The sequence below is a fragment of the Vipera berus genome, assembly GCF_964194415.1.
Source record: "Vipera berus genome assembly, chromosome: 2".
NCBI lineage: Eukaryota > Metazoa > Chordata > Lepidosauria > Squamata > Viperidae > Vipera > Vipera berus.
Window position 1 is genome coordinate 104454849 of NC_138203.1, and position 14504 is coordinate 104469352.

General features: G+C 40.2%; 1 protein-coding gene across 2 annotated transcripts in view; it reads right to left on the reverse strand.

Annotated features, from left to right (window-relative positions):
• CHD4 (chromodomain helicase DNA binding protein 4) overlaps positions 1-14159 on the reverse strand; it is a 36021-nt gene extending 21862 nt beyond the window's left edge. For both annotated transcript variants that reach the window (XM_081319396.1, XM_081319395.1), the window contains exons 1-19: positions 14087-14159; positions 12929-13106; positions 9912-10039; positions 9532-9726; positions 9160-9278; positions 8408-8649; positions 8143-8270; positions 7855-7990; positions 7306-7487; positions 6977-7216; positions 5831-6034; positions 5539-5744; positions 5026-5157; positions 4736-4832; positions 1607-1798; positions 1314-1514; positions 1023-1160; positions 395-516; positions 42-215 (exon numbers count right to left, since the gene is read on the reverse strand). In XM_081319396.1, coding sequence (XP_081175522.1) covers positions 42-215; positions 395-516; positions 1023-1160; positions 1314-1514; positions 1607-1798; positions 4736-4832; positions 5026-5157; positions 5539-5744; positions 5831-6034; positions 6977-7216; positions 7306-7487; positions 7855-7990; positions 8143-8270; positions 8408-8649; positions 9160-9278; positions 9532-9726; positions 9912-10039; positions 12929-13025 — 2933 coding nt within the window. In that variant the 5' untranslated portion in view covers positions 13026-13106; positions 14087-14159. The remainder of the gene's footprint in view (positions 1-41; positions 216-394; positions 517-1022; positions 1161-1313; positions 1515-1606; positions 1799-4735; positions 4833-5025; positions 5158-5538; positions 5745-5830; positions 6035-6976; positions 7217-7305; positions 7488-7854; positions 7991-8142; positions 8271-8407; positions 8650-9159; positions 9279-9531; positions 9727-9911; positions 10040-12928; positions 13107-14086) is intronic.
• Positions 14160-14504: the final 345 nt, after the last annotated feature.

The following is a 14504-nucleotide window of genomic DNA, read 5'->3' on the forward strand; positions in this document are numbered from 1 at the left end:
TAAGTAAAAAAAATAGAGAAGCCAACTATTCTGACACTCACTTTTGCATAGGGCTCAGTTCCACTCTCACAATAAGTTCTGTCTTTGAAGGCATGTTCTTGAATACATCAGCTTTCAGACGTCTTAGCATGTGTGGCCCTAACATATCATGTAGCTTTTTAATCTGATCCTCCTTGGCAATATCTGCAAATTCTTCCAGGAAGCCTTCCAAATTGCTATAAAGGAATTCAAGTAGAAACATGGAAATTCAGAGAAACGTGGAAATAAGAAGAAAGCCAGGAAACTCAAGCTAAGAGGAAAATAGAGTTGCCTTGGTGAGATGAACTGCACAGATGCTTATAAACAAACAAACAAATAATGTACTCCTAGGACCTAGGTACACTGTAGGACTTACTGAAATCTTTCTGGTGTCAAGAAGTTAAGGAGGTGGAACAGTTCCTCCAGATTATTCTGAAGAGGGGTTCCTGTGAGCAGCAGTTTGTGCTGAAGAGAATAGCCATTCAGGACCCGGAAAAACTGAAGGGAGGATAAAGAACGAAAACAGCTATTAAGCACGATTTCATAAATTATGACACATTTTAAAATAACTGTGATCCAAAAAATAAAAACCAATTCTGTTCACCAAGAAATTTTTCAGCAAATGTCTAAACTGGCTACAGTAAAATAACATTTTAAGGAATCAGTTCCAATCTGAGTAACACAAAACTGTTCCTAATTTTTTTTTAAATGTTAATTACTATAAATATTTCTCTTGCAAGGTATTTATAACTGTACATAAGGCTAAGGAGAATTCAAAGAATATACTGATCTATTATGAAGAATAAGGTACATTAAAAATTGGCATCTATGTGTAAGTACAAAGCACAAGAAAACTGCAGCTGACAAGAGTTCCTTGAAAATTAGTTTAAATGACCATTTAGGGGGAAAAATGAGAAAATTCCCATTTTAAGAGAGTTCTTGTAATTTTGGACATAAAGCATAAGAATTACAGGAGAAACAGAAATGAAGCAATGTATCCCTACCTTGGACTGATTATTCTTCAGTCGATGTGCTTCATCCACTACAAGGCAAGCCCAGTCAATAGAGCCCAGAATAGCCATATCAATAGTAATCAACTCATAAGAAGTAAGCAATACGTGGAATTTCACGGATGCCTCTTTCTGTAAGAATCAGAAAGTACTGATTAAAAAAAACAGAAAGACAAGGTGGAGATACCAAGTTTTTACTACTCAACATTAGTAGAAATTCTAAGTTGTTAGAGAAGTGGAAATATTCTCAGGCAAAATCTTGGGTTAAATTATTTGCCAAAATACCTTCATCCTGGAAGCCTTTTTCCCCCCTCGTATAGCATTGTCTTCAAACGAAAATTCGTTTTCACGGATGATGGCCCGGCTGTCTTTATCCCCAACGTAAGTCACAACATACATATCAGGTGCCCACATTTCAAATTCTCTCTCCCAGTTGATGATGGTGGACAAGGGAGCGCTCACCAAGAAAGGTCCTTTGGAATGGCCCTAGAGTCAGATAAACTCTTGATGTAAAGGCAACAGGAAACAAATTTTCAGAAAGCTGTTTATGAATTATATATGGAATGCTGCAATCCTACCTCTTTGTAAAGAGAATACAAAAATACTGCAGTCTGCACAGTTTTCCCGAGACCCATTTCATCAGCCAGGATAGTATCTGTGCCCTGAGCCCAAGAGAAACGCAGCCAATTCAGGCCTTCCAGTTGATAAGGATGAAGGGTTCCTCCAGTTACATCCAAGTAATCTGGTTGTCTATCGTATTTCACCGTGGGCTGTAGAGTGGTTGAAGAGAAAATGAAAATGTTTAGTGTCTCAGCTCAAGCTCAGTGTCTCAGCATTTTTGAAACTTCTCACCATAAACAGCTTCAGAACTTGAAGGAGTCTTAATAGCTTTTAATACAGTTTATCCAATTATCCAATTTATCTTTTTTAAAAACTGTGCAGTAGAAATAAAACACTTTAAATGATTCCATAATAATTATTTAAAATAATCAGCATAATCAATTAAGATTCCATCATAATTTCAGCTACATGTGTAAATTGAAAAGGCTTAAGTCTAGGACCTACATGTGTACTATTCCATATGCAAGTATTTTGTCTCTCTGTATGTGTGTGTATGATTAATGAAGTAGTGATTGGTTGTTCTATTAAAATGCAAGTGCAAGTTAACTGGCTAACTACTGAAAGACAATGAGAAAGCCAAGAGAAGGGAAGGGAGGAGAGGAATATTATTGGACTATTTAACCATTTCTAAAATCAACTTTAAAAGGGGAAATTACTATAATTTCGCATGTATCCCAAATTTTAAATATCAAGAGTTGACTCTTTTCTCTTTTTTTTGGAAGCCTCTATCTACTGAAGTTTCTCTTAATGTTTTCTCATGGTTGTTTTTTTTTTAAAAAATCAGCACTGAAAATGTAAGGAAACATTTCTATTTTTCAATGCCAAATATTTATGAAAATGTGATGCTACTTATTTAAAAACTAGTTCATTTCCTTCTTAATCCAATGGATTAATGCAACATTTCAATACAAGTAGTCCCCAACTTACAACCACAATTGAGCCTAAGGTTTATGTTGATAAACGAAACAGATGTTGAATTTTGTCCCATTTTATGACATTTCTTGCCAATTGTTAAGTGAATCACTGCAATTATTAAATTAGTAATGTGTTTCCCTTTGACTTTGATTGTCAGAAGATTGCAAAAGGTGACCCTGGGACACTGCAACTGTCATAAATATGAACCAGTTGCCAAGCATCTCAACCCATGGGGATGCTGCAATGCAAGTGTGAAAAACAATCATAAGTCTATTTTGCCACTGTAAACTTTGAACAGTCACTAAACAAATGGTTGTTAGTCGAGAACTACCTGTAGGACTTAATTCTGGTTGGTTGTACAATGTTGCTAAGAGCAGGTGCAAGTTTCAAGTTTATTACAAATAACAAAAGAAAATGAAGACATTTGGGAAAAAAGATGGTGTGATAATTATTTTGCTTCTCACAAAGTGAAAATATATCAAGTGGCATTTACTGAATTACAAAGTAAGAGTTGGAAGGGACTTGAGGGTCTTCTACACCAACCTGCTACCCAAGGCAGAAGTCCTTATAGCATCCCAGGCAAATGGTTGTACAATCTTTTCTTGAAAACCTCCAGTGACGGAGTACCCACAACTCCTGGAAGCAGGCCGTTCCATTGATTTACTGTTCTGTCAGGAAATTCCTCCTTGGTTCCAGTTGAATCCCCCTCTAATGAACTCAACCCATAACTTCCTATCCTGCCCTCAAGTGCTATGGAGAATAAACGGATGCCTTCTTTCCTAAGACAGGCCTTCAAGTATTGGAAGACTGCTAGCATGTCACCCCTAGCCCTTCTCTCTGTTAGATTAGATCTACCCAGTTCTTACAACTGTTCATTGTATGTTTTAGCTCCAGTCCCCTAATCATCTTTGTTGCTCTCCTCTGCACTCTTTCTAGAGTCTCAACATCTTTTTTGTATCATGGTGATCGAAACTGGGCACGGCATTCCAAGTGTGGTCTTATCACTGCAGCATAAAGCCTATGGAGATTCTCAGTTATATTTCATAAACATATGGCACAACAAAGGAGAACAAACCCATCAGGACAAACTTCAGCAGTCCAACTGCATTTAAGAGACAAAGGCCACTCTTTCGAAGACAGGAAAGTCCACATTTTGGACAGCGGACCATTGGTCATCTATGTCAAAATTGAACAGCCCTCTCTCAACAGAGGGGGAGAGATACAGCATTATCTATCTTCAGTCTACAACACAGTCCTTTCAACAGTTCCAAGAAGGCTCCACACCCATTTGCATTACCCAGGTGACCCTGACACAGATAAGCCTCCAGGTGGCATCAACGACTCTCTAAAAGAATGCAAATGACAAGCTGTCTGCAAGTATAAATCCTTCCATTCCCCCACCATCCAGTCAGAGCTGAAGAAGCTGCTTGGGTGAAAAACTAAACGTCTTCAAAGAAAAACAAGAAAGTCCAGTTGCCTCGTGAAAATGAATCTTTGGGATGCAGTATAAAGCGGTACTTACACTTGCATATCAATTCATAGACACCACCTATTATGCTCATCCCTGAACTTAATAAGATTTATTGTGTATAGAACACTCAATATAATTATATAGTATGATGCCTTGCTATGACCAGAGTGGATACTCATAGAACTGCTGAGGTTAGAAAAATTATTTCAACTTTGGCAAACAGAATGGTAATTCTTTAACAAGGTCTAGAGCTGTTTAACTGAAGCATCTCTTTAAAGCAAACCTATGTATTATTGGGGTTCTGCTTCAGATTCAAAGGCATAAAGAGACTTCAGAAGAACATCCACAGCATTTGTCTGCAACTCAAACAAAGCCATTTCCCAATACCATACTTCAGTTGCAGATGACAGTCAAGTAACCTTGGAAAAGAGGCTGCTACTTGGAGGCTGATAGGTGCTGTTAGACACCTAATACATATCACTATATCCAATCAGAGATAATGTTCTGCTTTGCTTAGCTTAACATACTTCTGATAGTACTAAATTGCCACATAAAACAAAGAAATTATAAAAAGAATATGATGGCCAAATCATTTGTTTCTTCTATAAAAATATATATAAAAAAGCCCACTAAAATATTATCCTCCAAACTGAATATGAAAACTGTATGGCCATAAGGTTGCACCAATCCATTAACTTACATCCACTGTGGGTGTTTCAGGTGGTCTCTCTAGTTTCCGTAATTTCACTTTCTTTATTTTTTTCCCCGGTCTTCCTTCTTCACCTCTCATCAACTCCCTGTTCAGGAAGAAACCCAAACAAATTGAGCTATAGCAAATATATGGAAAATAAAATACAGGTTTTCCTACTCTTTCAGAAAGTAGGCTAGATAAATTCCAGATAATTACAGTTTCCTTAACAGTATCAATTTAATAGGAATTTTTTTCCCTCTGTTTCCCTTATAAATTTACTGTTCAGTTCATATTCTTACCTGTGGTTCCAGTATGCCTGTTTATAGATATCATAATCCTGTATCTCTGCCTCTTCATTTTCCCAAGAAGCTTGGTCATATGGTAGATCTCTCCATTTAATAAGATAATGAACATTCCCCTTCTTATCCACACTGGAAGAAAAACAGAGGGCAACCAACATAACCTTCTAAATAAACCTAGTCCAGAGAAGCAGATTTAGCTTAATCTCCCCCGCCCCCTTTCTGGAAATCCACTAGTTAAAGAATGGAAAAACAATAGGCATCCACTAATAGTTTATCCCAAGTGCATATTCTGAGTCCTACGGGAAAGGGCGGTATATAAATTCAATAAAATTAAAAATTAAATTAAGATACGCACAATCTGAGAGTTTTGCAAAAGTAGATTGATTTCTAACTAAAAGAATTGAGATATCAGCAGTAATGGCTACCAAATAAGCATGTTCACCCTTTGCTACTTTCACAATAATCATGTACAGGTTTATTTTCCAAATAATAGTTCCTTATCTTCCTAACCTATGATTGAGAATTCGATGGATCATCATCCATTCTGGTTTAATTCCATATCGATAAAACCGTTCTTCCATCTCTGCAAACTTGGGATCCTTGTTCTTCCGTTTGCGACTCTTCTCTTCTTCTCCCACAAAGTCTCCTGAAGGTGGCTCATCCATATCATTTTTACGTTGGTAATTGCGGAACATTACTTGGCAATGCAGTTCCAGCTGGGATACAAGCAGATTACACGTCATTTGAACATGGTCAGCCAGTTTCCTTTCCCTGATCAGTTGAAAGATCAGCTTTTACTTACCTGCAGCTCGGAAACCCAGGAACAGTGCCAGTAGGACATCCCCTGCCACTTGACAAAAAACTGCCTCTCAGGTCTTCCCTCCAGAGGCTTAGGAGAAGGTGCATTTGGATCTGCATCAGCGGGCCGTGGCACTGGAGTTGGTAATGGAGGCTGTCCCCATTTCCATGTCAAGATTTTCTGCACTTTGCCTTTCAGAGGTGGGCACTAAAGATGTGTAAAGGCATTAGAAATTCTTTGCTCTGGGTCCTCTAGCATTTGCTAAAGCTTCCCAATACTTTCATTATATCTCTATTAGAAGGACAAGATCCACACATCTATATTCTATCCCAAAGTATTAAACTATGAAATACATTCCATATTCCTTTTCAGTATTAATAATCAAAAATAGACCACAATGAGAACCACAGTATTTTACTTTGTATATTAGGCATCTTCAATAGCCAGAACAGAAGGACAACTGTCTAATATGTAGGTATCATAGCTTGGCTTACAGATCCTTTTAACCAATCTCAAGATGGACACTTCATAACAACTTGTCTTGTACAGCATAAAAGCAGAATTCCAGTATTTGGACCATTAGAAACTGGCAAGTGGAGAAAAAATCAGGATAGCTTATAACTAGTGAACCATTTTAGTTAATCCAAGAGTGGTTCATACAAACAAGCAGAAAATGTTTTGCGTATGTGTGAACTTTTTATGATGGTGGCCTAAGTGCCAATATATATTCTGTTTTAATACTGCATGGTCCAGATATTTCTTTTAAGCTACCAAATTCCTCATTAAGATTTTTTGATTTGATAAAATTCCATTAGCAAATAGACTTAAGATTTTCTGCTAACATCTGAAAACTCTGGCCTCAACGTCTAGTTATTTTTATCATAGCTCCTTCCACTCCCTGATCTAGTAGCTCCTACCCAGGGTAGAACAGTATTTCCTACTTAATTATCAATCTGTTCACAAAGACATTCATGGCTCATTTTTTAATAAAACACAGGATGTCTACAACAAATTATTCAAAAGCACGCTCACATACTTCTCTTCAGGAATAAAAGTTCATAAAACATCTTTAACCTCCTAAAGTCACCGTTCCCACAATAAACTCTATGCTACATTTTACACTAGTTACAAACTATTTTAAGAACTCACAGTACAGCGTGGACAAAGCCATTCGCCATTGGGGATTTCTGGCAAAGGGGGATTCAAACAGTGTATGTGATAAGATGAAGGGCAGGCATCACAGCAGAGAAGCTCTCCACCATCTTTGCAGACACGACAGAACTCCATGTGGTGATCATCTTCTTCCTCTGCATCCCCCACAACATCCTCCATAGTTTCCTCACCCTCAGAGTTATCTTCTTTGGCCTCCCACTGGATACCTTCTTTTTCCTAAAGGAGAAGCAAACTGTTAGCTCCAAGTGCTGTTAAGTTCTAGCGAGCATTCACCTCTTTCCCAGTCTTCTACAAGCCAAACTCACACAATGGGGGCAGCTCCACTTGCCCTCTGGTGCTTTTTCCATATCTGGATCCAGACAAACCATGTGATAAGCACGAGGACAAGTATCACAGAGGATGATCTCTCCCCCTTGCTGGCACACCTCACAGTAGTCCTGATGATCGGTCTCATAGCCATCCACTGTTGCAGTTGAATCTTCTTCTCCTAATGGAGGCAATAGCGTTCAAAGCGTTCAAAAGCGATCAAGTAGCTAGGCTCTTTAAGCAAAATAAATGTAGTTCAGACTTATATCAGAGAATTAGCTAGATAAAAGATTTACAATTGAAAATTCGGATAACTAACAGCTGTAGAGATGGCAGTTTGAATCCCACTAGTGATTTAAGATTTTTTGTTGTTGTTATATTCTCCATAGGACTTCATTCCAGAATCTTTCAGTTTGATTCTTTTTCAAGACTGACAGCAGCAAGTTCTCTTTTATGGATCTGAGGCAGTTTCCCTCCTCAAGCACATAAACCCATCCTATTCTTGAATCCTGTACTTCTTGGAGCTCACTTTAATCAGAGTTCAGTACCTTTCTTTTTCCTCTTTCCTGCTTTTAATTTTTTACGGCTGCGGCTGCTGCGACTGGTAGAGCCATCCGACACAGAATAGCTATTGATACTTGCGTCATCAAAGTCTGATTCAACATCCAAATCATCCTCCTCGCTCTGAAGAAGAACAAATACGTTAGGTATGCAGACGTGACATTAACCACCTCTTCCCAATATAACTCTCGTGAAGGCTGAAGGAAGCTACTGCCTGAAGTAGTAGACTCTACTCTCTACACCCAAGTACCAGAAAGAAAAGTAAACAAACTCACAGATGATCTTTTACGCTTGGAGCCAAATCCTCCGAGTTTGATTTTTAAAGGTGCCACCTTCTTGGTTTTGGGTTTTTTGATGTCAGGGACACGAGGACTAGCCTTGGGTTTTTTTCGCGCATTGGGGCCTAGAAGATAGCACCACCCAGTTAAATAGGCACCTAGCTCTAGAGCACTACACTCAGTATACTCACAACATTTAAAAAATTACGGTTGCCAGCCATATTATAAAAAAAGAACCTCTACGGCTACATCTTCCCCTCACCTTTTCCTTCTTTGGTCTTGGCCTTTCGAAGTGGCACTTCAACAGGGGGCTGAGGAAGAACAGCATCCACATTAGTTACCATGCTCTCTACAACAGCTACGGCGGCGGCAGCAGCCGCTGCCACTGATGCTCCAGAACTCCCTTTGAAGGGATTATTTGTGCTGAACTCTCTCCATTTGGCCCCCAGAACCATCATCATTTTTGAGACAGCAATTTTAGGATTCTTTGCAGCAATAAGCGGCCTATGGGAAGAAAAAAGAAAGAGCACTAGTAGGTCACGTTTGACTGAGTGGAATTTAAATAATCACTTCATAATCACACCAAACAAGACTATTTTCTGTGTACTGGCTATGTTCTCCCCAAAATATGAGATACTAACACAATCAAAACAGAAAAACATTTCTACTAACACTATTTTTTTTCTCTTATAGGCAATACTGAACCAATTTGTAGGGTTCTCAACATCTATAATACTAAATCCTCAGGCATAAGATATTGCAATAATGTACGGAAAATATACCGTAACAGTGCATAAGTTACCAGCATTGCTTATTACTTTTGCAGCTGAACAGTATAATGAACCTGCTTTGCAGGTGAGGTACTGAGGCACAGAAAGAACAGCTGTCCTTTTTTAAGCAGTTTAAACAACTATTTAGATTTCCAGTTCACAGTTCGTGCTTTATTAAAACTACTTAGTTATGCATAATTTAATGCAGTATTACTGAGACATAAGGGACGAAACAGACTCATACCTGACAAACTGGCTGAAAGCCTTATAATTTGTTAGAGTGCGATAATCTTCTTCTGTGAAAACATGATCAATATCTTCCATGCCCCAGTCTTCTAAAAGCTGGGCAGAGGACTTAGGCTCCTGATAAAAGGAGGATACAGAAGGTAGTATTATCAGAGACCAAATCTCAAATTGAAAACTCTTTTTTCAGTCACAAAAAAGCATTTTACCAAAGAAGTACCACATGAGAAACCGAGCAAAGGAAAAAGACAAGACCGACACCAGGACTACAAAGTTCAGGAAGCAGAACGATAATCTTTTAACTGTAACTGTTGGTAGTCCATGCCAGTATAATCTCAAACTAAACAATTTTAGCAGAATGTTTCAGACTCACCTTAGAATCATCATCTTCATCTTCTTCTTCCTCTTCCTCCTTACGCTTGGTTTTGTTCTTCTTCTCTTTCTTAGGCCCAAGTTTTTTCTTTTTCTTTTTGCCAGGAGTATAGTCACTTCCTTCACTATCTGAGCGTAACAGCACCTCCTCCTCTTCCTCGACAAATTCATTTCCTTCGCCAGAGCTATCTCCAAGCTGGAATGGAGGCAGGTGGAAAAATTTAAGATAAAGCGAGAGTCAAAAACCCTTGTTCTTTCACAAAAAACATCAGGCTTTCTACCATCAACATGAAGTCCCATCTATTCAGAAAAAAAACTCCTTTTCTCTCTTCAACCCCTTACGATCACCACACGTGCAAAGACGACTCTCTGTTTTCTTACCTCTTTTTTCTGACGCTTACTGAGCTTGGGTATCTTAGGTTCTTTCAGCTTCTTGGGCTTCTTCTTTTTCTTGATTTTTGGCAACTCTGCCTCAGATAACAGTTCTTCTTCTGGCTCTTCTTCAGGCTCTGAGGTAAGTATCACAACCAGCAAGAGATAAGCATTTTCTAAAACTCAAACGTGACATCATATTCTTCTCCTAGATTACACCCTACCTGTACTTACCTGAAGCTGCCTGTCCGTTCTTTCAAACCATTCTTTAAATTAGAGAAGCCAGTAACTTTTCTAATTTTTAAACTGTTTTTTTCCTAAACTCTTTGTAGTTTGAGTTTCTCCCCACTATGAAATATAGTCTTCGACTTACAACCATTTGTTCAGTGACTGTTTGAAGTTGCAATGGCATTGGGGAAAAAAGCGACTTATGGCCAGTTTGCCCACTTACGATCATTGCAGCATCCCCATGGTCACAGGATCAAAATTTGGAACTCTTGGCTACTGACATATATTTATGGCACTTGCATTGTCCTATGGTCATGTGATCACCATTTGTAACCTTCCCAGCTGGCTTCTGACAAGCGAAGGCAATAGAGAAGCCAGATTCGCTTAATGACATGATTCACTTAACTGCAGTGATTCACTTAATAACTGTGGCAAAAAAGATCGTAAAATAGGGCAAACTAACTTAACAACTTGCTTAGCAATGGAAATGTTGGGCTTAATTGTGGTCATAAGTCAAGGGCTACCTGTGCTAGTAATATATTTCATAAATAAAATGTAACATTCAAAGAACTCGACTAATGTATCAGTTAAACATAGGCAATGAAGGTTTTTTTAAAAAAAATGGACAGATGCAATCACCTGTTAAAAATTACACATACAAAACTTTCATTAAAAGAAGCAATTTCTATTCTCATTTTTTCTAAGTCAAACTGGTGTAACAGAACAGACACTAACTTATTTATAAATCTGTTTCCAAATCCAGAATAAAAAATGATTAAAGAAATACTCTTTACTCCAGAGAATTAACCCCTACAATACAGCCAATTGGCTTTTTGCATCCATTATCTATGTCTAAGAATCAAAACAACAGTCCTTCATGAACAAGAAAAACATCATATGAAGTAGCTACTGAATTATTATCCTTCTTGCCTCTACTTACTCTGAAACTTTTACCCCTCACAGCAAACTTGATAGGAAACTGCCTGAACTCCCCCATCCTACCTAGCTAGCACTTACTGTTCAGGTATCCAATTCAGCAAGTGTCAGAAAAGAAGAAACAGAACCTCTGTTTCAATCATTAGGTGTTTATTCAGATACCGGTACTTTTCCAGTTCATAGTCACATCTTCTCAATGTAAATGCAAGCTGTAACTCATTCCTTCTCCCTTACCCTCTCTTTCAAACACAAATTGAACACATCATTCCTCATTCGAAAACACCGCAATTCCACGCAATTCCACTCGTTCTCCCAATCTCCCACTTCCCAAAGCACGTAGGGGCACAGTCAGTAACCAGCTTCCTTTGTGACAGGATCCACAGTAACCCAGTCATTCTTCTTCCCCTCCCCCTTCACCAGCCACCCCCGCCCATTACACGCAGCTAGAGTCACTAGTTCTCCCTCCAAGGAAAATGGCCTCCTAACCACAGGCACCGGGCAGGATGAGGGAAGCCACAGGTCAAAGCAGTTGCTGCAACCGAAGGACAAGAAGCAGAGGGAAACTTCTGGGTGGAGTCCTGTATTCCCAAACCAGAAAATATATCTTGTGCCAGAAATATTTTTTTATTACATCCATTCTTCCCAATCCTTCTTACTACAAACATTTCTTAACTTAAACTAAACCCAAGTATTCTAGACCAAGTGTTCTTTTCACCCCTTTTCCTAGGCAAACTGACACTCACCAAGAGTAATAAAGAGATAGCTATCTTACTTTTCAGCTGATTAACACGAAATAACATTAAATATTCACTTCCCTCTTGAATTTTGGAAGAGAGAAGAGCTGGCCTTCTTAGGGTAAAAAATGAGGTAATATCCAATTGGTTCAACTACTATAGGCACTTCAAAAGCAATGACTCTTAAAAAAAAGGATGGTTACTCCAAAAAATAACTAATCTCAGAAACAAGTTTTCTGAAAACAATTAAAAGGTGACCAAAACCCATTACTCATAACTTTTCACTGTAAGGTTGGCCGTATTCAATTCATAGAGCAGGACTAAGGTGAGCAGTTGCAAAGTAAGCTACGCTAGGTGTGGCTGGGAACAAAAGTGGGTCATACAATTTACCCAAAGCATAGATCACTTTGTATACAGAAATACTGAACTTTCAAGTGGGCAATAGAAAGAAAGTCAGGCACTTGTCTCTTAGATTCACTCTTTGAAGGTGAAATGTTTGTTTTCATAGGAATCATTACCCATATCTTCCATGTCCCACCTCGCTTAATATCCATGCAAGGTACCTTCTACACATCAACTAATGAAATAAACCATGTAGGTTTTGGAAAACGGATGTAGTAAGACTTGAGACACACTTTCTGTAATACATATTTGGACTAATAAACAAAACCTTGTTGTGAAAATTTTCCCATTTTCACATACATTAAAAAATGACAAACTATTAATTCAGAATATCTGAAATCTACAATATGCTCTTCCCAAACACAGCAGAACACAACTTCTTCAGGAAGCAATGGATACAGAAGGAAGACATGCCAAATATTAGCAGTAGTTATAACCAGAGTTTCATCTGCAATCAAGTAGACATTTCATGTCATTTTTATACTGTGAGGAAAACCTCAAATTTTTACTTCTATGTTTTAATTACTGATACACGGTGTTGTTATTATAAAGTATCAAATATTAGATGAAGAGTAACTTATTACTTCCATGTCAGCCCTATAATAAATCTGGAGCATTGTGGTGTTTCTGGTCCCATATAAAAAGGATGAATTTGTCGCTACTTCTAGTTCATATTGTTTTATTTCTTGCCTTAAGAAAACCTCCTATCACAGCATTTCTGTGTACCTTGATGTTGATGAATACTGTTGTTCAACAGGATCTCCATCTCCTCCTCATCACTGCCAGCAGAGCAGGGCGATGGGGATCCTATGCCCGATGCCATGTCCTCTGATTAAGAGGGCTTCTGGGATTCAAGCAACTTGTGCTATCTTGGCACTTTTGTATTAATAATGGCAGTAATATGCTACATGAAGAGAGAAGAGCAAGCAATAAGACTTAAAAGTCACAACACTTTTATACTAAGTTGTCAGATGGCCCAAATTGTCCGACACCGTAGAATATCAAGAAAAAGTCAGCAGCAGGGACAGCCAAATAAATGAACAACTTGGCCCAAGCACCCATCCAAAGTGGTCCTGAGGGCAACGCTAAATTAATTCAAGGCAATTATTTCATTCTAAGTAGATTGACAGGAACTTCGACTTTGGGTTTTCCAGTTCTTTTTGGGATGGAGCCTGTGGGCAAGAAGGCGAATGTCTGGAATAACCTGGCTATACTTTCTAAAAGAGAAAACTATCCGAGGGAGGGCTTCCTTTTTGCTCGTTTAAAAAAAAAAGACCCCCCTAAGGTTTACATTTCGGTGATGACCAGTAGGTCCAGCTGCAGGGAAAATATACCAAGGGATCGTTTTAAGGAAAAATAGCAAACAAAAGGCACAGTCAGCTCAAAGGAAAGCAAGCAAACTTGCTTCCCCTTGGGAAATGGGGGTGGGCACGAAGGCAGAAATCAAGCAGGGTAAGCGGAGGCGGCGGGGGGGGGGGAAAGAGAGACGGAGGGAGGGAGGCGGGGACGGGAATCAAGGCCGGGTCTGGAAGATGGCGAGGAAAGGCCGCTTTCCCCGCTCGGGACGCGGAGGGAGAAGAAGCGCGGCCGGGGAGCAGCGGCGCCCCAAAGCGCTCCCCGGACACGTGCGCCAGCCGGGGTCGCGCGGTAGACAGCGCGGGGAGCCCCCTCAGTCCCCCCCCCAGGCTGGTTCGGGGCCACGAGGGGGGCTCGCGGAGGGGCGGGTAGCCCAGGCGAGGCACCCCGCCTCCTTCAGGCGCGCCGGGCGGCGGTCTCCGGAGAGGGGAAAAGCGCAGCAGCCGAGTCCCGGAGGCCTGCCGCTGCCCCCCCCCCAGTCCCTCCGGCGTCCACCCGCCCCGGCCTCGCCTTCCATCCCGCCCTCACCCGACTCCGGGCGCCCCGGCTTCTTATTTCTCGACGCCGCTGAAGGGAAAATGGCTCCGGCTCCAGCGCCGCCTCTTAAAGGGGAAAAAAAAAGCCCCAGCCAAGCTCCTCCCCCTGTTTCCCCCCCCCACGCACTCCCGCCTCCATCCCATAATATGCCCCCGGTGCCTTGGAGACGAGTCCCACCTCCGTCACCTCAGTAACCCCCTCCTCAACTGAGGCATCCCATAATACTTCTCTGCCCACTAAAGTACCCGCTCGGAACCCGGCTCTGCATCCCATAATAACCGCTCCCCTCCCCTTTCCAAAACATCCCATAATAGTCCCTGCAGGGGGACCGTCCAGTAATACACGCTCCCCCCATGCGGAAACATCCCATAATACTCGCCCTTACTCATACACACAATAGTCACCCTTC